Below are 24,480 nucleotides of genomic sequence, written 5' to 3'. Positions count from 1 at the left end.
TTGTGTCAAGCTGGGGCTCCAAACTGGACCTCACCGTGGTTCCACCCGCGGAGGATGTCCTACAGCTGGATTATATGGAGGAGGATGAAGAGGATGCCTCTGAGTTCCTCTTATCCGACTCGGATGAGCACGAAGATGACATCTTCGTTTCATCTGCCCAGGCTGCCAAGCCGGAGGCGATGTCCGCTCCCCCGGGTGAAAGCACATCAGCTTCGCCCTACCTCAGTATGGACTTGCAGGCCGTGTGCCACTGCCCACGTGCTGCGTCCAGGCTGGACATCCCCTGGCCTGAAGTGGCCAAGGAGATCTCCAGATCTCGCTATGAGGGGAAGAACTTTCCCCAAGCAGCGAGGATGAGGAAGCAGCTTCTCCCAGTCTTTCCAGAGATGCTGGACGAGGTGTCGGTCTCGTGGAGAGACCGCCCTTTCAGCAACAAGGCCACAATCCAGGGTGCCTCCTCTTTGGACTGTGACGGCATGGAGAAGCTCGGCCTGCTCCGCATGCCACCCATGGAGCCGCTGGTGGCAGCCCACCTCCAACCGCGGCTGGCTTCGGCACCGAGCAGGAACCCCACGCTACCGGCAAAGGCAGACCGCTTCCAGTCAGCAATGACCGAACGAGCCTATAAAGCCGCAGCTTTGTCCGCCAGGGCGCTCAACGTCTCCTCGCTGCTGACCGCCTACCAGGCGGAGCTCTGCGAGGACATGACGGTAAAACCTGAGCCTGCCGTGTGGGACGAAATCGCAGCGATCACGGACATTTGCCTCCGTGTGCAGCGCTGTGCCGTCCAAGCCACGGGCAAAGTGAGTGAAAGCCTTCTGGGCTTGCCTCGCTCATTTCCAGCCACGCAAATATGTTCTCTTCAGATCATGTCTGCGGTTACTGGGGCTCAGGGCATCAGCCGTTCTGGTGGTACGACTGGGACGCTTACACATGAGGGAGTTTCAGCGCTGGGTAGCTGCCCTCAGACTGGACCCCGTGCGTCATGGCGCGCGGAGAGTGATGGTCACTACGAAATGCGTAATGGCACTGCGCCACTGGCTGCACCCGACTTTTCTAGTACGGGGCGTGCCTATGGGTGCTGTCCTATCGCGGAAGGTGGTCACCACAGACGCATGTCTGACGGGCTGGGGGGATATATACGAAGGTCGACCTGTGAGGGGTCTCTGGAGCAGAGACCTCCAACAGTCACACATAAATTATCTGGAGCTTTTAGCGGTGTTCCTCACCCTGAAACGCTTTCTGCCTTTTCTCAGAGGACATCATGTCCTCGTGAGGACAGACAACACGACCACAATATCGTATATAAACCGCCAAGAGGGTTTGCGTTCTCTCCAGTTACACATGCTGGCACGCAAACTGATCTTATGGAGCTGCGGACGTCTCCTCTCTCTGAGAGCGACGCACGTACCAGGAGTGATGAACCTCGGGGCAGATCTGCTTTCCAGAGGTGCACCACTGTATGCAGACTGGACTCTACATTCAATAATTGTGAGTCAGTTGTGGGTGTGTTACGGCCTGGCCGCGGTGGATCTGTTCGCATCAAAAGAAAACGCTCAATGTCAGCTGTTCTTTTCAATGCGCGATTTAAACGCACCGTTAGGCGTGGACGCGCTCGCACACGTTTGGCCTCCGGTCCTTCTGTACGCGTTCCCACCCCTGGCTCTAATACCCCCAACTCTGGCCAGAGTGAGAGAACAACGCCACACACTGATCCTAATAGCTCCACACTGGCCTGCAATGTACTGGCTGGCGGAGATATATCAGCTGCTGTGCGGGCAGCCGTGGCAGCTCCCGCTAGCTACGCAGGGACATACCGTCTCATGCAGGGGGGACAATTTTTCACCCACACCCAGAGCGCTTGGCACTATGGGCCTGGCCCGTGAGTGGTATAACCTGAATACAGTGGGACTCCCTCAGAAGGTGATAAACACTATTCAGAGTGCAAGAGCTTCCTCCACCAGGTCCCTCTATGACTGTAAGTGGAGGGTGTTTGAGGAGTGGTGCCTTCAAAAAGGACACATCTCTTTTCAATGTCCTGTCGGGGTGATTCTATCATTTCTACAGGACCTGATTGATAAACACAGAGCTTTCTCTACGATCAAAGTGTACCTGGCTGCTATTGCTGCATGCCATGTGGGCTTTGAGGGAAAGACGGCTAGCCAACATCCCTTGGTCTGCCGTTTTATGAAAGGGGCTCGCAGGCTCCTCCCTGTTTCCAGGTCACTGTGCCCTTATGGGACTTGGCAGTGGTTTTAGATGGGCTCACTCGACCTCCATTTGAACCCCTGGAAGAAGCTGACATGAAACACCTGTCACTGAAGACAGTGTTGTTACTGGCTCTGGCATCTGCCAAGCGAGTCAGTGACATTTATGCGCTCTCTGTACATCCTTCATGCACTCAGTTTGCCCCGGGGCAAACGAGAGTGTTGCTAAAGCCCAACCCTGCCTTTGTACCTAAGGTGGTTGGCTCATGTACCCCCATTGACATTGAGGCATTTCCTCCGCCACTGTGTTCCTCTGAGGAACAGCGGCCAAATTTGCTGTGCCCAGTCCGTGCTTTACGCATCTATATGGACAGGTCAAAAGAGTTTTGTTGCAATGACCAACTCTTTGTATCCTGGGCTAACCCTCATAAGGGCAAGCCCGTTACCAGGCAACGGCTCTCCTACTGGATTGTGGAAGTGATTTCTCTGGCTTATACGAGTCAGGGTTTGCAGGCACCAACGGGCCTGCGTGCTCATTCTACTCGTGGACTGGCTACATCTTGGGCTTTGTTCAAGGGTGTTTCCATCCAAGACATTTGTGCAGCAGCAAGCTGGTCCTCACCGCTCACTTTTGTCCGCTTTTACAGGCTAGATGTCTCTGCTCCAAGTGTGGCCCGCGCAGTGCTGGGCCCCGTGTTGAGACAGGGTTCTACCTGTTAAGTTCTGGTTGTTTTGGTGATTTTCGAGATAAGCATGTCTAGCAATACCGGAGTTTCAATATCCCATAGTGAGACATCGAACGGAGTGTTATGAATGAGAACTATAGGTTACTTACGTAACCCCAGTTCTCAGAGTAACATGAAGTGAGATGTCTCACCAGACGGCCCTTCTTGCTAAGGCGAAGCGAGAAGAGGTGCTTATTTTGAATGACGCTGCGACGTAGCGCAAGCTACTTAAAGGGTGGGTGGATTCCCTGACGTAGACGTCAAGATCACCAGCCAATCAGAATTGGCGTAATGAGATTGATGCTTCTGTTTGCATACGCGTTGAGGCGCATCCCATAGTGAGACATCTCACTTCATGTTACTCTGAGAACTGGGGTTACGTAAGTAACCTATAGTTTCTGGAAGTGAAACGAGGCAGCAGAAAAACAGAGGTCTGTGATGTATTTTGTGAAACAGAAGAACAGCTAAATAAATGCAACAGCCTCCCAAGAAGAGCTCGCCTCTCTCCAGTCTCCAACTATGTTTTGTGTTTGTCGAGTTTGACCTCTTGATAGAATCAAGTATAAAAACCAAATATCTGCTCTGCATTTACAATTGTTTTGGTCAGTATGAAAAACAACCAAGAGGATGAGGTGTAGATCAAAGCAAACAACACATGGATGTTGGACAACTTTTCCAGCTTTGTTATTGTGAAATTCTGTTTCACAAGAGACACAACAAGCATAATGTCCTCAAACCTTAATCCTTTCCTCCATTCTTTTTTCTTCCTTCTCTTCTTTCCCAGTTCAAAGAAAGTTTAAAACAAGCCCAATTTCTCTGATCTCGATCCCCATATAAACAGTTTCTGCCTCACCACTGTACTGCTACTATGATTCTTTCCCCATCCATTTCCTTTTGAACAGGGCTTCTCTTTGTTTGTACTCCCCCTCATCTCCCCCTTCTCAATAAATTCCCCCTGAGTTGAAAATAAATACACATCAGACCACCTTACTAATACTGAGTCGACCCTTACAAATAATCCCTCTTCTCCTTTTTCATACAACTCCTTGACAAAATGAATGAAATAAATAAAGCTCACATCTTTACTCTGGATTAATCTGGTTTATATCATAAGAACCCATTTCTTATATACTCTACATGTACACAGAACTGGCAATATGCCTACTTCTTTTTTAACCAAGACCATCTGTGAAAATGAGAAAGTGTGTGCAGGGGAGAGAGCCCATCGTTGAACCTTGTATTAAAATGTTGTTCTTGCTTCAACTATAAATAAATAAATAAACGAAACCTCAATAAGTCTTTCTTTACTGTCATCTTATCATCTCCCAAATCGTTCTCTTTTTATCCTCTTTCTTCTAACTTTATATAATGTTGCAAAATCCCCAAAGACTCTCAAACAAACAGACTTTTCGTCTCCTTCTTCTGTAACAAAGCTGATAACCTCTGATCTGGTGGTTCCAACATTGGTCAACAGTCTTAAGTAGACTCTGAGTGTCCGGAACAGATGAGTATGAAATAAGGAATGCCAAAAAGGCCAAAATATTTGTCTGAAAAGATGCAGCTGTGAACACTTCCCTGAGTAAGACTGTCATTTACTGTTAAGAAACAACATAGTCAATTTTAAACCCATATTCAATGCTACAAAAACATGTGCATTAGTCATTGTGTGTTTCAGATAATTCCATGTTCAGTGAATACATCTGCATAACGGTGATTTAGCTCAAATACTGCGGTGCACAACATTTTAAAAAGACCCAAATCGACATCTTGTTTGTGTTTTAAAAGATATGAAAGTCTCGCCAAATGTTATAAAAAGTCATTTTTTTTCACAAATATCATATACATTTCCTAATTTTTTTCATGTGTTTACCACCTAGCGCCTCGTATCATCACCTTATTGGAGACAGTGGATATACTTCTGGATCACAATGCCACCTTCATCTGTGAGGTGGAGTCCCGTCCCCCTGCTGACATCACTTGGACTAAGAATAACCACCCAATAATGTAAGTTCACATGAAGACTGCACCATTAACTCACCTTTAGTTACTTACTTTGGCAATCACAAAGGTTAGGGTTACGGCCTGTCCACATGGCGGCGTGCGTTGAAGCTTCAACGCTTCTGCCCATTCACTTTGAATGGGGTGACGTCACGCTTCGCCGAACTGCATTGTGGGAGCGTCGCTACGCTTTGCTCGCGTTGCTCGCTTCAAAAGTTGAGCAATGTTCAACTTTTGAAGCTTCGACGGAAGCGTCAGCCAATCAAATCATTATGCCAGTACAAGCTCTAGCCAATCAAACCGCATGCTTGTGTGTCCGGGGCGGGAGATTCATGTGATTGGTTGTTGGTCGAGTTTCAGACACGCCCGCCGGCAAGCTTCAACGCACGCTGCCGTGTGGACGCTGCGTTAGGGTTAGTGAGATGAAATTAGCTGATTTGTTGCCTAGCAAAATGCTGACAATAAAGCCATTTTTTATGTTAATGATGTCCACTTTATTAGTTGGTAAAATGCTAGTAACATTAGCTGCTATGCTGACCATCACACTACCAATATTTGAAAAGGTATTTGTTTAAGTATAGCTGCAAATGTTGGAATTGTAGCTACATACAGTACACAGCATATAAATGGATTTTGTTTATATTGGATGATTTTCAAAAATAAGTCTTTCTTAATATTCACTTAATTTCACAGTCACTCTCTCATTTTTGTCCTACCAGGTACTATGACACCCGGTACATTACAAGGGAGCATGGGCAGATGCTAAGCATTCCTCGCGTAAGAGATACAGACAATGGAGAGTACTGCTGCATCGCCAGTAACGGCATTGGAGAGGCGGCCAAAAGCTGTGGAGCTCTGCAGCTAAAGATGAGTATGTCTGTCTTTTTTTTCAAGATTCTATATATTCATATTCCAATCACAGTAGCATTGAAACAAAAGGCTAAATGTATCTTGTCTGTCTTTCCAACAGAGCCACAGATCAAACGCCACCCTACCAATTTAACCCTATTGGTAGAATCCAAAGCAGTGCTGCCCTGTGTTACCCTCGGCAACCCCAAACCAGATGTCACATGGCTCAAAGATCATGAGCTTATCAAAGTATGCCATCCTTTTTTAAACATACTATATATATTACCATAAAGGACTCTGACATCCCTCTTCTTGGCTTGGTTTATAGTGTCCCACAGTATTACATTTAAAATAGTGAAAATCAGTTCTTTCTTTAAAACTATTTCAAAAATGGTCTCATCTCTCCCAGATCAGTGACCGTGTTACCGTTCTTGACTACGGTGCGTTAAAGATCCATAACATCCAGAAGCAGGATGCAGGACAGTATCGCTGCGTGGCCAGGAATAGCTTTGGTTTGGCCTTCTCAAAGCCTGTCACCATAGAGGTCCAGGGTATGTATTTTAACCTGGTTTCACTTTCTACGTCTTATACAGTATGTAAACACTGTACTGTATGTTGAGCCGAAGGAATATAGTAGTTTGGTTGCAATATATGTATGTGAATGTGTGTCTACACTGTGTGTTCGTGTGTGTTTAGCTCCAGCACGAATCCTACGGGTTCCTAAGGAGAAGCGAGTAGCCTATGGCAGCCAGATTTCCCTGGAATGTAACGCCACAGGAAATCCGATCCCTACCATCACCTGGCTCGAAAGTGGAAATACTGTGAGTGTTCAAGTTCAGTGTGTTGTGTAAAAGCACATTTTTGTGGGGTTTGCCCAATATGGGTATCGAGAGGTTCGTTGACTGATGCTGTGTTTTAGCTGAATCCATTGTAAATCTACAAATGTATCTCTATCAGGGTCTTAAAACCTCTAAACCAGATAATAAAAGACTCTAAAGCTATGAATGTTTGTGATCAAATACAAACAAAACAACAATATTCATGGTGGTAGCTCTATCCATCGTGTATATGCCCAGTCCTCAGTCTCTCATAAATGCTTGCGATCTCACTGGGAATATTGTTGTCTCTTTTACAATGGTTGGGTTGGCTCAAATGTAATTTACCACAGCCAGCATCAGAGATATTTTTATCATGTAGCTGACATTGTGACACATTGTCAGCCAGAAGGGTCTTACATAATGGGAAATCACTGACAATAACAGAGCAGATAGTCTGGAAAGCCAACATGCATTGCAGTCCAATACAATACTCAAATAAAGTTGACTAAATTAAGCCTTCATATTCACAGGGCAAAGATCCTGAACCTACTCAGCATCTATTTTATCAAATTAGTTAGCAATCCAAAGAATAGAAGCAGGTCTAAACAACATTAATTAGCTAGCGTCTACACATCACCATTAGATTATCTAGCGTCTAGCTACACATCACCATTAGGTATTTAGTGTTCCATTTGGCGGTCTACAGAAGCAACACACTCCAGTTTAGAGTAGTGGAAGCTAAATTATGTCTTTGTCTTTTGAGTTGACCGCTCCCCCCCAAAAAACGGATTAAGTCCTCCGTGCAATCAATATATTACGAGCCCTGGTGGCGACAGTAGCAAAGGAGGAAGCAGGGCTCGACATTATAAATGACCCGCTGGCCCGGAAGCACTATTTAGACACCCCGGGCCAGCATAACGTACTTTCCACTAAAAATATTGTTTAAAAAAAAATGTTTCCTGTGGTATTGGTATTTTGACTAGCAATTTTGTTAAATTGTTTCGTTTATTAACGCTACAACATAGCGTTTCGTTAGTCGCTTGTCGTTGTTGGGTGAAAAGCAAACAGCTGTTTGCTGCGGAGCGCAGCGCGAGCAGGCTCCCGTGAGCGAGAGCGCGCTCCTTCACTACAGACTATCGCGCCACCTAACCATTCGCCAAAATGTTTTTAATACCAGCGGTAACCGGCCAAGCGCCGGGCAAAAAACTATCTTCAAATGAAAGAAAGTCACCGGAGGAGTTAAAGGAGAGTGACAGGGAGCATGAGAAGAAGAGGGAGAGAACATTTCAGCTTCATCGATGGAGTTAGCTTCTAGTGGTGCAGTGACGCATCCTAAAACCCTTATATAATCTATCGATTAGATTTATGAGTCGAACATTATAAAAGTAGGGTAGACATGTGGATATTATCCGGCTGAACAAAACGTGCATTTATCAAACAGGTTTGTTTTCCACAGACCTTATTTCCAGCTATTTTCCAAAACCCGGTGGAGAAATCCCATTGCTTTTTGTCGAGGGAACCAGCAGCTTACTTCCTGGTTTTAGGATGCGTCACTGGCTGCACCTCTCAATATGATGCCAATATAAACAAGGTCTTCTGTCGGCTCTGTACATCAATGCCGACCTATGCTGACAGTAAGTGAAGAGTAGACAATATAAAGGTATTGGCTAGAGGGAAATGTCCCAGCAGTTTAGGAGAATGAAGGTTATAATCTAATCTATAGCCATTACATTTCTAACTCCTGATGACAGGAAGGCAGAAAGTGCATTATACAAATAATAATACTCATAATAATAGCATTTTTTAACAATGACCACAATATCATTATTTTAATAAACCAAATATGAACAATTGAGGAAAATGAGGAAGAACTGATTATTCAAATGTTTTAGTACAAGTAGTAATGTAGTTAGTGCATAAATTACTATTGCAACAAATGTGTTAATTTTCTTCATTATTAGTCGATTTTGTTTTGGACGAATGCTCCGGGCCAGTGGTTACAATGGTGGGGCCAGTGATAATACAATTGATAATAATGCATTTTACCCTTAATGTCTACCCCTGAGGAAGTCAGGTGACATATGAATAACAACAAAGTACACATAGGAGAAAGGTCAGGGAAGAATGTGAGGACTTGTTGAAAGATATGGACACACGATGTGTGCAAATGTATTTAGTTTCCAATCCATGTGAACATGATTTAAGTGGGGGGGGACCTAACCTCCTCTAGGGGGGTCGGGGGGCCTGGGAAGATTTGTTTTTTTAAATGTTGAAGTTAAAAGCATCAATCTGGTGCAGATCTATGGATACATCTCTCAACACCCATATGAAACAGAACTGGAAGCAGATTTATTTTTCTTTATGAATATTTGACAAATCACTCCCCTTTCAAACTGTATTCTTCTTTATTAATAACAACTTTTTTTTACTGTCATATAGTATTTTATACCTGTTTACTTTATTCTCTTGTTTTTTTACAACTATAATGATCATATAAAGATGTGCCTTTACCTCACTGGTTGTAGAAAAAGCTTCTTATATTCGTTAGCATAGCTAGCTAACCCGATTGTATGATCAGTATGACAGATGAACAGATCGCCACTGGGCTTTCAACTAAAAACACAGACACGCAGAACCTGCATCCAGTGGCGTTTTCTCCCGGAGGCCAAGGGAAGCCAGGCTTCCCCTGTTTTTTCGGATTGTAGTTATAATTTAAATAAATAAATAAAAACACTTTGTTTTGTTTCGATAATTCTCCTTTGCTGTGTGTTGCTGCCGGCCGGTCTCTCCCCCATTCTCATTGAGTATTTTACAAAGAGTGAAACAAACAGCGCCCCTCTAGATGTTATGGTGAAACAGTAGATTGCACTCACTGTTGCGAGAGGAGGCCAGCCGAATCTGGCTTCCCGTGGTGAAAAAAAATTGAGGGATTGACCAATCAGATGAGGCTCACGTGATGCCCCCGCCAACCTGTGATTGGTCAGGGCCATGCCAAGGGAAGCCAGAGGCGGCTGGCTTGCCTCACAATCCAATCAAATCGCATCAACTTAGTGTTGCAGTGACGCGTCCTAAAGTCCGGAAGTAAGCTGCGCTCGGTTTCCCTCGACAAAAAAGGAATGGGATTTCTCCATAGGATTTAGGAAAATAGCTCGAAATAAGGTCAGTGGAAAACGAACCTGTTAGATAAATGCACGTTTTGTTCAGTCGGATAATATCCACATGTCTGCCCTACTTTTATAATTTTCGAATCATAAATCGAATCGATAGAAGATAGATAGCGTCACTGCACCACTCTCACTGCCGTTAGAAAGTAGCAAGCAACTGAAGCAAGTGCAATTATGGAGGGTGGAGATTTGGAGTATTTCATCAAAAATAATTGTACTAAACTTCCGCTACAGCACGAACAACAAATACAATCTGATGACAGGCCTATGCCCAAACTGGAGCTGTGTACAGCGAGGAAAAAAGGAGCGAATCGAACGTAAAACGTTAAAGGTCTCCTGATTTAGTTTGTGAATGAATGCTTATTAGAGTTTGGAATGGAGAGTGCGTGCGGACCTGTCGGTTAGATAACAGGCGTGTGTAAGTCCTGCATCTGATAAAAATGTGTGTAAAATGATACCGGGTGCTGTAATCATTCATCTGGTTACGTTATTACATTGACCACCACACCCCCGACCCAAAAGAAAGGACGTATTATTGGCTTCCCCTAATTTTTTCCCCACGCCACGCTACTGCCTGCATCATGTGTACAGCTCCTTATGGGTACTGCAATTTCTGAAGTGCTGGAGTGTAGTGATGTGTTGGTTGCGAACGAGCCGGCTCAAAGAGCCGGCTCTTTTAAGTGAACGACGGGAGCCGGTGTTGCAGTATAACGTGAGTCATGACAACTGGCGACATTCTATTATTTTCGTCATAGGAATCCGGGGCGTGTACATTGAGGACCCATTGTTGACTTACCATGTCGATCGCCTCGTTTGTCGTTTACGTTCATCTTTTGCTATATATGCCTTCCTAAGATCACTTTGATGCACATTCAGTACTCGTATGTGAGGTTGTGGGTGAGAGGTGGATATCGTGACGCTTACAGGGAGGTATCGAACATTACAAAGTAGGTGACTGTGTGGATGCCTGTTCAAAATATTACAAACTTGAATAAATCATTTACATTATATATTTGTGTCCGACTTTCATTTGTACATCGTTATTAATGTGATCTATAGTAGCTTTGATAGCTGCCCATACCTTCAGACAGCCTAAAAGTAAAACACAAGTCGTTTATTCACAGCCCGAACGCTCATCGACATGACTCGATCACTCATGACAAGTTGTGATCAGCTCCGATTAAATTGTGATATAAATGCTGTAGCTATTCTCCAGGGAGCCCGTTTTTTTTAATGAAATACCTGTATCCCTCTCATCACAACAAGACTCTACACTGTGCAGGAAAAACAATTACATACATGAAAATAACCTTGATGCATGGGAATGAATCACACAAACTATCTTCCGTGGCTATACTGATGTCACAGTAACGGTCAACCACAGAAACGTAAGTCCAGCGGGGCACACGTTGAATACATATAAAACATTTGTACATCGTTCTTAATGTGATGTATAGTAGCTTTGATAGCTGTCCATACCTTCAGACAGCCTAAAAGTAAAACACAAGTTGTTTATTCACAGCCCGAAAGCAGCATCGAGATGACTGGATCATCTGCAGTGTTGGGCAAATTACTTCCAAAATGTAATACAGTACATTACTTATTACTGTCTTTTTTAAGTAATAGGCTACGTTACATTACAATATTACTGTCTCTGAAATGTAATGACTTACACTACTTTTATATTAGCCTACTTTTGATCACAAATACATGGATCCTGAGATTGAAGCTCAAGCCGGTGACCAGTGAGATTGTTCTAACAATTTCCAATAAATGTTATTCTGAAACATAACTATCACTGTTGTCTTTCCTTCTATAAATGAAGCGAAAAATATGTCAAGCTGGCGCTTAGCCCTCCAAAAAGTGCATGGTTGCAACTTAGACAGTTAAACATTTTATATCAGTGGGTCCTCATGGTGCAACACGGAAGGCAGACAGAATTGCTTAGACACAGGTGTCACATGAACTTTAAATGTTCTGGAAAGTTCCTTATACAGCTTTAGCCTTTTTTATCTCATGAAGTCCCTAAGTGACACACACTGAACAGTCTGGTGGGTTATGGTCCTTGTCATTTGCTTTTGTGTTCCCATAACAACATGTCCAAGATGTCCATGTGCCAGGCTAACACATGTGACAGAACTATACATTTGGAAAGGTTTTTTGTTGGTAAAGTTAACATTCAAGCCATTTAAGAATAAAAATGCTTACATGACATGTCATTTGTTAAACATTAAGCTGTCTTCGGCTCTTTTCTGATTCTGATTACATATAACCTGTTGTAGCAACATTTATTGATGAAATTGATATGAAACAAATGCCATAAATATTGCTGTGACACTGATGTCACATCGGGACATTAACCCTAAACATTCACAGTAAACCCGGAGTGACATATATGCACAATTACAAATATGATTATGATCTGCTCAGTTAATTTAGCTGATTCAATTATATTTAGTTAACATATTCTTTCTTATTCAATTTAAAGTATGTTCAAACAAATGGAAACCAAAAAATCATCCTCATTCATGAAGTTATAAATAAGAGTTACTTTACCATTAAAGCCCAATGTGACACATATGTCACATTTCAGATATTTGACACTAGGGGGGGTTACTTGTCAGAAATGTGTTCTAGGTCTATTTAGGTCTATTTAGTCTAAATGACGTTCCCCTTAATTTCCCCAAAAGTAGAAATGGGTCCGGGTTTTTATGGGTTAAACGTATAGGCTTAAAGGCATAATAGAACTACTGTATTATGTGTATTCAACGTGTGCCCCGCTGGACTTACTTTTCTGTAGTTTACCGTTCTGTGACATATCAGTATAGTCACGGAAGATAGTTTGTGTGTTTCATTCCCATGCATCAAGGTTATTTTCATGTATGTAATTGTTTTTCCTGCACAGTGTAGAGTCTTGTTGTGATGAGAGGGATACAGGTATTTCATTAAAAAAACGTGCTCCCTGGAGAATAGCTACAGCATCTATATCACAATTTATTCGGAGCTGATCACAACCTGTCATGAGTGATCCAGTCATGTCGATGAGCGTTCGGGCTGTGAATAAACGACTTGTGTTTTACTTTTAGGCTGTCTGAAGGTATGGGCAGCTATCAAAGCTACTATAGATCACATTAATAACGATGTACAAATGAAAGTCGGACACAAATATATAATTTAAATGATTTATTCAAGTTTGTAATATTTTGAACAGGCATCCACACAGTCACCTACTTTGTAATGTTCGATACCTCCCTGTAAGCGTCACGATATCCACCTCTCACCCACAACCTCACATACGAGTACTGAATGTGCATCAACGTGATCTTAGGAAGGCAGATATAGCAAAAGATGAACGTAAACGACAAACGAGGCGATCGACATGGTAAGTCAACAATGGGTCCTCAATGTACACGCCCCGGATTCCTATGACGAAAATAATAGAATGTCGCCAGTTGTCATGACTCACGTTATACTGCAACACCGGCTCTCGCCCGTGAACGAGAGGTTTTTCTTTTTTTTTTTTTTGCGGAGGGATCGAGATCGGCATGAAGGCACATTGTGCAATGTGCACATTATCCCGCTTATTACATGGCCACATTCTCAACAAAGTAACGACATGACTCCCAATATTAATTGAAATGCTTTTATGGATTCAGAAAATGATTTTATTGATTTAAAAAATAGTTGTATGTATTGATTTCAATTGACATGCATCCGCTAAGAAAAATAGTCCGTTGTTACTGTTTGAACTAACGTAGCAACGGCAGGAACTGCTTCGATAGTGTTTTTGAGGAGCTTTTTGATTACAGATTTGAAAACATCGTTGCTTGCTTTAAAAGTAGCACAATTCATTATGTCAAACCTTGGAAAGTATCTAGATATCCCTGCCCTAATGCCAAAGTAACTGCACACTGAATATGTGTCGCCGTTTGATGTCTATGTCTGGACCGCTGCGTAAAAAGGAGGGTTTCTGCCCCATTACTTCTCTTCTTACTTCTATAAGAATAAAACACGGAGGACGGAGATCTCTTTTTCTCCCCCTCTTCTCCCCGCTGCAGCCCAGCAGCTGATCTCAGAGCACCCTCTCCTGCAGGGGGCGTGGTCAGCTGCAGCTCACAGAATCAGCCACCTGCAAAAACAGCGCTGGAAAGAGGAAATAGAGCAAAATGAGGCATGGCTAAAATGCAGGATCTGTTTGGTATTTTGAAAAAAACAACTATATTTATATAGGTCGATACAGTAGCCCCTTTTTAAAAATAGTTTTTATAGGTGTTGCTATCTGTTTTGTGTAGCGTGGTTCTCCAAGCAAGTCAATGCATTCATTGGGTGGTATCAGAGAGTTACACGGGTCTGTAAATGCAATGAAAACAATTGGCCACAGCAAATCATTTATATTAAACATGTAATTTTTACTTTAGAATACTTCAGTACAAAGGATGTATTGAATAATTTAAGTGATATATGTGTACACATATAAATCATTAGTCAAAATAGGGCTACATTTGATTGAATTAAAAGGTATAATATGTGGTAAACTGAAGAGCCGTTTGGGAGCCGAAAGAGCCGGCTCTTCTTGGTGAGCCGAGCCAAATGATCCGGCTCACCAAGAAGAGCCGGAATTCCCATCACTACTGGAGTGGCGTTCTGGTGCTCTCCGTCAGCACTGCACCCCTGGCAGTCGAGACATATACCACGTGATGACACGTTAGGCTCGTGTTGTGTTCAAGGACCCTGACCTTGGCCAGGAAAAACAGGCACTCGCTTGTTTAATTTTTTTGCGGTCTAGATTTCTTACATTTTTTCTTTTTTGCGTGTGTTTATAAATTACCTCGAGGGCCGTACCAAATTGTCTTGCGGGCCGTATACGGCCCGGAGGCCGGAGGTTCCCCACCCCTGCTTTAAAGGATTGTTTTCCATTTAGCTAATAATACACATTGTTATCAGCTTTAATTGGATTGCCTTTTCAAAGGGAGCCAGTGAGGTCTTGAGGGTCTTGAAAATCTGACTAGATGGATGTACAGCCCATCCATGTAAGGTGGCCCATGTGTAATTAACATCTGTAACAGAGCGCTGATTTGTTATTGAAGTCATACAAATACATATAACAGTAGGAGAGACAGTATACATGTACCTGCTGATAACATTTAAAACAACGTTTAAACAAGCAACAGAACTGAAACAGATTTGTTACCAACAGTGCCAAATGTCCAATTGCCAAGAAGCGTGCTAAGTTTATTCCTCATAGTGATTATGTTCGAACATGTGAGTCATTGCGATTGTTTAGTTTTAACGCCCCTTGCAGTTGAAACAACATGCAATAATTTTTGGGACATCAGGAGAACACATTATACACAACTCCTGCCAAGTGCGTTTTTTTTATTCTTGTTTTTTTTAAATACCAGGACAGTGAGTTTGCGACTTCCTGTAGACCCTAATGAAGAAAAATCAGACCAAAAAAGAAATACATGTAGGCTACAGCTCTATTAAAATTTGAGTTGTCGTGGTTGAAATGATATTCTTGACCTTCTTAAGAATGTTAAACAGGACTTTTTTTTCAGTCAGGCAAATAAGCAAGCACACATTTATAATGTGTTCCATTGCGGGCAGACATACATAACGTCTGGGTATTTAATAGTCTTGGGTGCTAACTACAATGTGATTACAGGCCCATAATACTTGTAAATAAAGTATGTATGTGTGAGTGTGTGTGTGTGTGTGTGTTTGTATGTGTTAAATTGACTGTGTGAGCTGCTTTCCTGGCAGATTAAGGTAATTAATTTCAGCGGGGCTGGATCAAGCTCGTCCAAAAAACAAGCAGTCATACATAACTTTAAATATAGATACGTCACATATCAGCACCCACACACACAAACACTACAGACTGACATATCATAAATAGATATATGCAGGCGTTGTGAGTTGATACAGAGACTAAAACAAACAAAGACATTGTATGTCATTACATTCGTACAGTGTGAATACCAGGGAATTTTTAAATAATTTAAATGTTCACGAGTGGTTATATTAATGCCTGACACATAGTGTTCTGTGGGCACTTCATTTATCAGCTCAACACCCATGATCCTGTGATATACTTAGTGTATGAACATTCTAGACATTAGATCAACAATTTTAATTTATTTCTATTTTCATCATCTGTACTCAACTCAATTATGCATTACCGAAGCGTTGGTGGGAATCAAATCGAACAGCAAAAAAAAAGGCAGTGAATATTATACCTAAATATATGAGGTGGCCGGATAACACAACGCCAAATAAATCATAATGTTGTAGCAATAGGAAACGGTTTCATAACATGTTTGGCATGAAAGCTTTATACTGATAATATAGAATGTCGAAAGGGCCACTTTAGCTCAGTTGGTTCCCAAGCGGAAGACCAGGGTTTGAATCTGGCCCTGGACCATGTGTGTCTTCCCCCTATAGCTTTCACTCAAATATACTGGTTGCCCAAAAAATTCAAAAGGATAAAAAGAGACCACTCCCAATTGTTCTTAAATCTCAATCTAATTACTATATCATTACAAGTATGACAGCCATTCCATTCCAGTGTATTTTGTATTCCAACCCAGAGGCATTTTGACAGTAGTTTATAGAATAACATATATTTTTTCATTTTACTCAAAAGTATATTTATAAATAGTAAAACCAGAGAAACTGATAATGCTGCACTGCAGTGGTCTCTTAATTGTATTCCAGAGCTATATATATATACTGTAGAATGTCAATGTTGTGATTTCAGGCTGTTCTGCTTCCCCCTAGTGGACTGAAAATGTATCTTTAATGCACATCACTGCACAATGTATAACCAACTTAAATGGCCTTCTTTAAATGTAAGAAGACACATGCATTGGCTTCAGATGATATTTAAATGCATTTATCTTAACTATCCCCCTTATTTAAAGCAGTATTGTGTACCCTACTCACCAATTAATCAAGTTAGATATTCTGTTCAGATTTATTTCTCTGTCCCCTCTGCAAAAAAATTGATTTGCAGAAGAGCGTTCATGTTCAAAGCCCCAACTGACTGGAATACTTTACCTGCTGCTATTAGATCTCTTGCATCATTGGGTATATTTAAATATGCATTGTTATCTCACTTTCAACTGGTCTGTACTTGTTATTAACTGATATTGATGAAACTGATTTGCTTGACTGTCTCAAATTGTAATGATTGTGTGCATTGCTTGAATTTCACTTAACAGACTGTATGTGGTTTGTCTTGTCTCATGTTTTGCATTTTGTCTTTTTGTTTATGTATGTCTGTAAGTTGTTGCTATTGTCGGGACCCCCTTGAAAACGAGATGGTGCATCTCAAGGGGTTTATCCCAATCAATAAACATTTCTATATATAAGGGGGGATCATTTTGTACGTTATATTATAAAACAATTGTGATGTATATGTGCCCTTGCATGAGGACCTGGTTCGTCTGTGATATAATTGTTTTCTTTATGTAGATCTCAGGTGCATCGGTCGAAGAGACTTTGATAGGAGAGGTGATCCTGTCTGTTCTTAAAGTGACGGTGAATAAGCCAGCTTTGTTTACATGTCTGGCCGCTAACCGACACAACTCTGGAGCTAACACTGTCAAGGCATCTGCTAAAGTCACTGTCGCAGGTACTCACTCTTTTTCATCTCCATTCCAAAATGACAGTCAAAGAAACGTGTAGCTCTTACGTCTGTGTGTCTGGGGGTTGTTTCTGCTTTGTCTTGAGTTATCTTAGCTGCCATTTATATTAGTTGTGTTTAGCTTCAGCTGTTGGTTGTGCCCCCCATTTGGTTGCTACCTCAGACACACTCGCCCCCCCATGACCCCAGTCCTCTTAAACAAACACCCACACATGCCTTGTTCCCTGACCACACACACTGCCCTCCACCTGGTTGTCCCTCTCCATCGTCACAGATAGCTGTCTTCATAAGAGAAGCACAATGGATAGTTTTCTCTTCCTACAGAAACTAATTGTTGCCTTTTTTCCTACTCTCTTCACCCATTTCCTCCTACTTGCGTGTCTCCAACCAACATCTTATGGATATTGCCACTTCCCCATAGAGTGGAGGTAAGAGAAATGTGACTTTTTAAAACTCTCAATGTACTCTTTCTTTATTTACTGTAGTCAAAGTGCTAGTCCATGTGAGAGTCAATGTGTTTCATGAAAATGACACAGCACATTACCTGTCAGTGAATCCTATACAGGCACTGTAACAATCTTTATTTAAAGAATCTAAGTGCTGTTTCTTCTTCTGGGTCAGCTGAAGACAAACAAAACACGTTTTAGCTCTGGCAATAAACTGCATTGTGGTCAGTCAGTCACCCATATGTGAGCTGAATTTGAACTTTGCAGAACCCCCAAATCCCACATCTGGACTATGTACTGTAACTGCAGAAAGAAACAGAGGGAGATAAAGATAGAGAGGTAGGAGAGAGAGAATAAATGGAAATGTTGGCCTTGTGTCCCGTTGAGATTTTCTGAGGTAAGATTGAAGACAGAGACAGTAGATTATAGGTCATAGACAGACAAAAGGATCTGGCATAATGGCTACATTTTGCCCTTTTCTTTTTCTTATAATGTCTATTGTAAGCAGCACTGGAAGAGCCTGAGACTTGAGGTTTTCATTACTAAAAACTACACTGTAGATATTGTGCATATGACACTAAAGACTTTGAATCTTTAGATGTACATCCAAGAACGTATGAACAGGCGTGGTAGGTTGGTGCGGTTGATAGATTTACAGGTCCGATTTAAGTTTGATGGTTTAAAAACCCAAAAGGTGACATCTGGAGTTTTTAAGTGTTGCAGTACACAGGCAGGCAGAGAGACAACTGGAGTGAGGGCTATCAGATAAACAGAGAGAATGTGGATGCGAAGCAGACAGAAATACATGTGGATTGTGCATGCTGGAGGACAAACAGATATATGAGTTGGAAAAAAAAGCAGGCAGATGGAATTGCAAACAAAGAATAGGAACACAATATGTGAGAAAGGCAGGTTTATGTATCCATGACTGATCTGTTCAATCTAAAAGGCACCGAGGAAGTCCAACAGACAGACATGATGTAATTTCCCACCAACCTTCTACAAACTTTTTTCTGTTAACATCTGGAATATTTTAGGGCAGATTTCAAAGATGTAGACCTTTTCTTTTTGTTTGGCAAATACACATGAACTCTGGTCAGCCGAAATAGTAAAATATTGATTGCTCTGAGGTCCAATAGTCAGAATCTTTAGGGGATTTAGATAATGGATGATTGTCATACCTACATATCCTCCAAACAAGAAAAAAAATTAGCTATAAATTCATATATCTGTTCATCTTTAGAATGTATTTTGTCTGACAAACATTTGAATGCAGAATCCTTTATCCTTTATTATGTTGTTTTTGGAAGCATTGTTTGTAGACCAAGTAGTACTAACCAATCATGATAATTGTGAGTCTTCTTCATAGACTCTACAAGGGCGTCGCGGGCTACTGCAGTGCGTATCGTGGAGATGTGTGCCGCAACATACTGCAAGATGATCTGCTGGTTTTCTTCAACTCCTCCCTCTCCGACCCCGAGGACATGCAGGAGTACCTGGTTCAGAGCTGGTGGACGGAGTTGGAAGGACTCAGTGTGCTGTGTAGTCCCGCCGTGCGCTCACTGCTCTGCCACTCCTCCTTCCCCGACTGCAACCCATCAGGGTTAGGACCGGCGCCTAAACCTGTCTGCAGGTAGCACACACCTCTTTTTGTTTGGATTTGTTAGTACAGTATAGACTGCATTTTTTGTAGGCTGACCCAGCAGACCTAGTATCGCTAGGATTTCCTAGACAAAAAGGAATGTGATTTTTCCAATGGATTTTGGAATATTTCAGAAAATAAGATCTGTGGTTAGTGTGGTAGTTACCTTTACAATACGTACGCTCCCTACATATTAACACAACTTTGTGATATTTGAAGCGTTATTGCAATGGCCAGAAATAAAAAGCTAACGTAATGCTATGAATGAGCGACATTACGGTCGCATGGCTCAGTGTCACTATCGCTAAGCAAAATGTGGCTAATCTTCGTGTGTGATGGCGGGCTTTTCGTTACCACCATCCACCGGTTTTTAAATATATATAAGCTTTAGACATTCACAAGAGTGATATTTACTCACTTATTTTATGTCATAGAACAAATTAAGATTGTGTTAACCTTAGACCTTCAGGCTTTGAGCAGGGAACCAGAAGTTGTAAAATGTAAAGTTGTTACCAGGTTTTTGGATATATTACTACACAACTCTATAGGAAAGCAAAGACAGCTGAAGGAGCATCCACATGTATTGTCTTCCTTTACGAAACAGGGAACACTGCCTGGCGGTGAAGGAGCTGTACTGCCATAAGGAGTGGTATGTGCTGGAGGGCAGCAGTTCAGTCCAGCCGGACTTCTTCAGCTCTGTCCCCGGGTCACACTCTCCCACTTCACTGCTGCCCAACTGTCAGGCTTTACCAAGTCTGCACACAGACCCTGATGCCTGTACACATGTCCCTTTTGTAGGTAAGATATCCCTCACTAAGATAATTTTCAGAAGTGTTTGTTTTCAAAATGCACATAATCTAAAAAGGGGAAGAGTTTGGCTAATTTGGCAATGTCCAGACTTTCTGCTAACTTCCAGAGAGTCCACTTGGGGTGCATACTTTACAAAATTAAACACTAAAATACAGAAATATATAGAAGTAAAGGATATGTATCATTATACCGGGTTTAGGATTCATTATATTGGGAGGCTTTGGAATACTTTTAGGAACATAGATTATTTAAATCTATAAGAATCTTATAAGAGTAATACATTAAAGTGCCCTACCAGAATTGATGACACCAAACATGTGACAAAGTCTGGATATTTGGACTCTTTTATTATAAGTTCTCATTCATAACACTCCGTTCGATGTCTCACTATGGGATGCGCCTCAATCATAGGCCTCAACGCGTATTCAAACAGAAGCATCAATCTCATTACGCCAATCCTGATTGGCTGGTGATCTTGACGTCTACGTCAGGGAATCCACCCACCCTTTAAGTAGCTTGCGCTACGTCGCAGCGTCATTCAAACACCTCTTCTCGCTTCAGAGCACATCTCGAATATCAGTAGCCGGGCTAGCTTAACGGTCCACAGACTGAACCCAAGCTAACATTCGGTCGACGGGCGCTTGCCGGTTACTTTTTTGCTTTGCAGAAGAATTGAACAAATATTAACACACCAGTTAATATTGTAATCTGCCCCGACGTTTTTTCTTTCAAAATAACGGTAAGGTTTGATTTTTTTCTTCAAACAGTAACAAACCTGTTGCTAGTTTATCCCTCCGCGCCTACACCACGGCGAGCGGGGACGGACTCTTCTCTCCCTCACACCAGAGGAGACAGAGATAAGAAAGATATTAACACACCAGTTAATATTTTTAAAAGAAAAATCAACCCCGTCGTTTTTTCCTTTCGGAATAACGATTAGTGATGGGAATTACGATTCCCTTCGGGGACACGAATCTTTTGATTCAGTTCACTTCAAAGATTCGTTCACTGATTCGTTCACCGGTTCGCGAACGACTTCTGGTGATTTTCACGTTCGCGAACGATTTGTCGTTGTACTTAATTCGTTCAGTGAGTCTTCACTACTGCCGAAGTCCGTACAAGAAGTTTGCTGGCGTAACATTTATGATATTAAAACACATTTTACACCTCACCTTGTTGCCCCATGAATTATGCTCTGGGAATAGGCTACATATTATTTAAGAAATATAATTGGCCATTGTTAAATCTCTCAGAAATGTGTGCCTGACTATACGATGTATTACAGCAGGCTAGCACGTTATACTTTCAAACCCATGCACGTACTATGTGGCCTAACTTAAATCCCAAAGTATTAAACTCCATTTGGCCGAGTTCAAAGTGAATAAAAAAATATATCCTCTACATCGGTGACGATTTATTCATATTCTATGTACCCATCTATGTTTACCTTTAGCTAGCGGCTAAGCTAGTGGGACGCTACGGAGCCCAGCTATCCGCCCTCTGAAGCTTTTAGGGCCGACAGGGAGAGGAGAATGTCCCGCTAACGCTGTGTGTGTGTATTTCACATTAGCGGGACGCTATGGAGCTCAGGTATCCACCATCTGAAGCTTTTAGGGCCGACAGGGGGAGGAGAATACAACGCTGTGTGTATTTATCGCTAAGCTAGCGGCTAAGCTAGCTGGACGCTACGGAGCCCAGCTGTCCACCCTCTGAAGCTTTTAGTGCCGACAGGGGGAGGAGAATGTCCCGCTAACGCTGTGTGTGTGTGTTTCACATTAGCGGGGCGCTATGGAGCTCAGCTTTTAGGGCCGACAGGGGGAGGAGAATACAACGATGTGTGTATTTATCGCTAAGCTAGCTGGACGCTACGGTTCAGGTATCCGTCCTCTTTATGGCGGACAGGTTGAGGAGGATGTCCCGTTCCTGTGTGTGTGTGTGTGTGTGTGTGCGTGCGTGTGTGTAACGGAGCTCAGGTGATAGGGCTCTGATTACAGTACACTGTAGGAAACAGTTCTGAACTGTTTCCACCAGTTCTTTAAGTTCGTCGTTCGCGAACAGCTTCTCTTTAGCTTTTGACGGAAGGCGGCGACTCAAACAAACGAATCGTTTTGTGGAAGGAATCAGTTAATCTCGTTCACTTCAAAGATTCGTTCAAAAAGAACAAATCGTTCGCGAACGACCCATCACTAATAACGATAAGGTTGGATTTTTTTTCGGTAACATACCTGTTACTAGCTTGTCCCTCCGCGCCGACACCCCGGCAAACGAGGATGGACCCTTCTCTCCCTCACACCAGAGCAGTCGGATGCTCGGCTCTGCGGCTGCGGGTTTAGGATCTCGGGCACGAACTCACACCAGGTCTGCTCGTCCTGTCTTGGGCTGGAACACGCCCAGGAAGCTATCGGAATGCCCCCGGTTGTGCGGGCATTGTGCCCGCTTCACCATCAAGAGCCTCCGCCGACGGCTAGCGTGCCAAGCTAGCCTGTCGGGACGGGACCCCTTCATATCCATTGATTCGCCGGCCGGCAATCGGGACATGGTGACGACCGCCGCAGAGATTGAGCCCCGCGCTGTGTCAGGCTGGGGCTCAACAACGGCGGTAGCCGCGGAATCGGAGCCCCGCGCCGTGTCAGGCTGGGGCCCGGTGGCGGCAAGAGCCGCGAGAGCGGAGCCCCGTGCTGTGTCAAGCTGGGGCTCCCAACTGGACCTCACCGTGGTTCCACCCGCGGAGGATGTCCTACAGCTGGATTATATGGAGGAGGATGAAGAGGATGCCTCTGAGTTCCTCTTATCCGACTCGGATGAGCACGAAGATGACATCTTCGTTTCATCTGCCCAGGCTGCCAAGCCGGAGGCGATGTCCGCTCCCCCGGGCGAAAGCACACCAGCTTCGCCCTGCCTCAGTATGGACTTGCAGACCGTGTGCCAACGCGCTGCGTCCAGGCTGGACATCCCCTGGCCTGAAGTGGCCAAGGAGACCTCCAGATCTCGCTATGAGGGGAAGAACTTGCCCCAAGCAGCGAGGATGAGGAAGCAGCTTCTCCCAGTCTTTCCAGAGATGCTGGACGACGTGTCGGTCTCGTGGAGAGACCACCCTTTCAGCAACAAGGCCCCAATCCAGGGTGCCTCCTCTTTGGACTGTGACGGCATGGAGAAGCTCGGCCTGCTCCGCATGCCGCCCATGGAGCCGCTGGTGGCAGCCCACCTCCAACCGCGGCTGGCTTCGACACCGAGCAGGATCCCCACGTTACCGGCAAAGGCAGACCGCTTCCAGTCAGCAATGACCGAACGAGCCTATAAAGCCGCAGCTTTGTCCGCCAGGGCGCTCAACGTCTCCTCGCTGCTGACCGCCTACCAGGCGGAGCTCTGCGAGGACATGACGATCAAACCTGAGCCTGCCGCGTGGGACGAAATCGCAGCGATCACGGACATTTGCCTCCGTGTGCAGCGCTGTGCAGTCCAAGCCACGGGCAAAGCACTGGGGATAATGGTGGTACAGGAGAGAGCCAGGTGGCTTACCCTGACGAACCTTCCAGACCGGGAAAAAGAGGACGTCTTGGACATGCCTATTGTTCCCGAGGGCATATTTGGCTCCGCTCTAGCTTCGAAGAAGACACGAGGCGAGGACGAGCTGGCCAAGAAAGTCTCCAGTTCCGGCAGCAGCCACTCAGGCACAGCCGGCCCAGACTTTCAGCCACCAGACGAGGAAGAAGAAGAGGGCGGCCTGACTGCCTCCTCTCCTTTCCTCGATAAAGGAGCTGGAAGTTCCCTGTTCTCCAGCTCCAGAACACGTTCCAGTGTTAGATGCTCATGTGTTTCCGGGGTGCAACTATGCCCCCATCTTCCCGCCGCCTCGAGTGATGTCAGAACGTCATCCTCAAGTTTGCCGCCATGAGGGAAATGGACTTAACATCAACGACAGCAAGCTCCGCTGCTCGTTTAGGTCACACAAACACATGTCATCACTATTGTCTTTTAATAAATCATTTCCCACTGTCGTTTCCAGGCTTAAAGCCAAGGGCGCAATCAATAAAATGAAAAGAAAGACAATAAAAACAATAAACAGTCTGACGTCTACCCCCCTTCTAAGAGTGGCTGCTACCTCTCTCAGAAGGCGGACGATGGACGGGGCTGTGAAGGCATCACCGCCACGCGCATGCGCAGTGTCGACCG

The 24,480-nt window shown here is 43.7% G+C and overlaps 1 protein-coding gene across 1 annotated transcript in view; it reads left to right on the top strand.

The window, feature by feature from the left end:
• The window catches only part of musk (muscle, skeletal, receptor tyrosine kinase), a 48,862-nt gene that overhangs the window by 5,600 nt on the left and 18,782 nt on the right, over positions 1-24,480 (top strand). Inside the window, exons 2-10 of the mRNA XM_034229508.1 lie at positions 4,810-4,936; positions 5,650-5,801; positions 5,901-6,028; positions 6,189-6,330; positions 6,476-6,600; positions 17,238-17,397; positions 17,831-17,837; positions 19,225-19,488; positions 20,102-20,295. Coding sequence (XP_034085399.1) covers positions 4,810-4,936; positions 5,650-5,801; positions 5,901-6,028; positions 6,189-6,330; positions 6,476-6,600; positions 17,238-17,397; positions 17,831-17,837; positions 19,225-19,488; positions 20,102-20,295 — 1,299 coding nt within the window. The remainder of the gene's footprint in view (positions 1-4,809; positions 4,937-5,649; positions 5,802-5,900; positions 6,029-6,188; positions 6,331-6,475; positions 6,601-17,237; positions 17,398-17,830; positions 17,838-19,224; positions 19,489-20,101; positions 20,296-24,480) is intronic.

This window comes from Gymnodraco acuticeps, unplaced genomic scaffold (genome assembly GCF_902827175.1).
Source record: "Gymnodraco acuticeps unplaced genomic scaffold, fGymAcu1.1, whole genome shotgun sequence".
In the NCBI taxonomy this organism is placed as follows: Eukaryota; Metazoa; Chordata; class Actinopteri; order Perciformes; family Bathydraconidae; genus Gymnodraco; species Gymnodraco acuticeps.
Note: the sequence above shows the minus strand (reverse complement) of the source record. Positions and strands in the feature narration are given on the sequence as shown.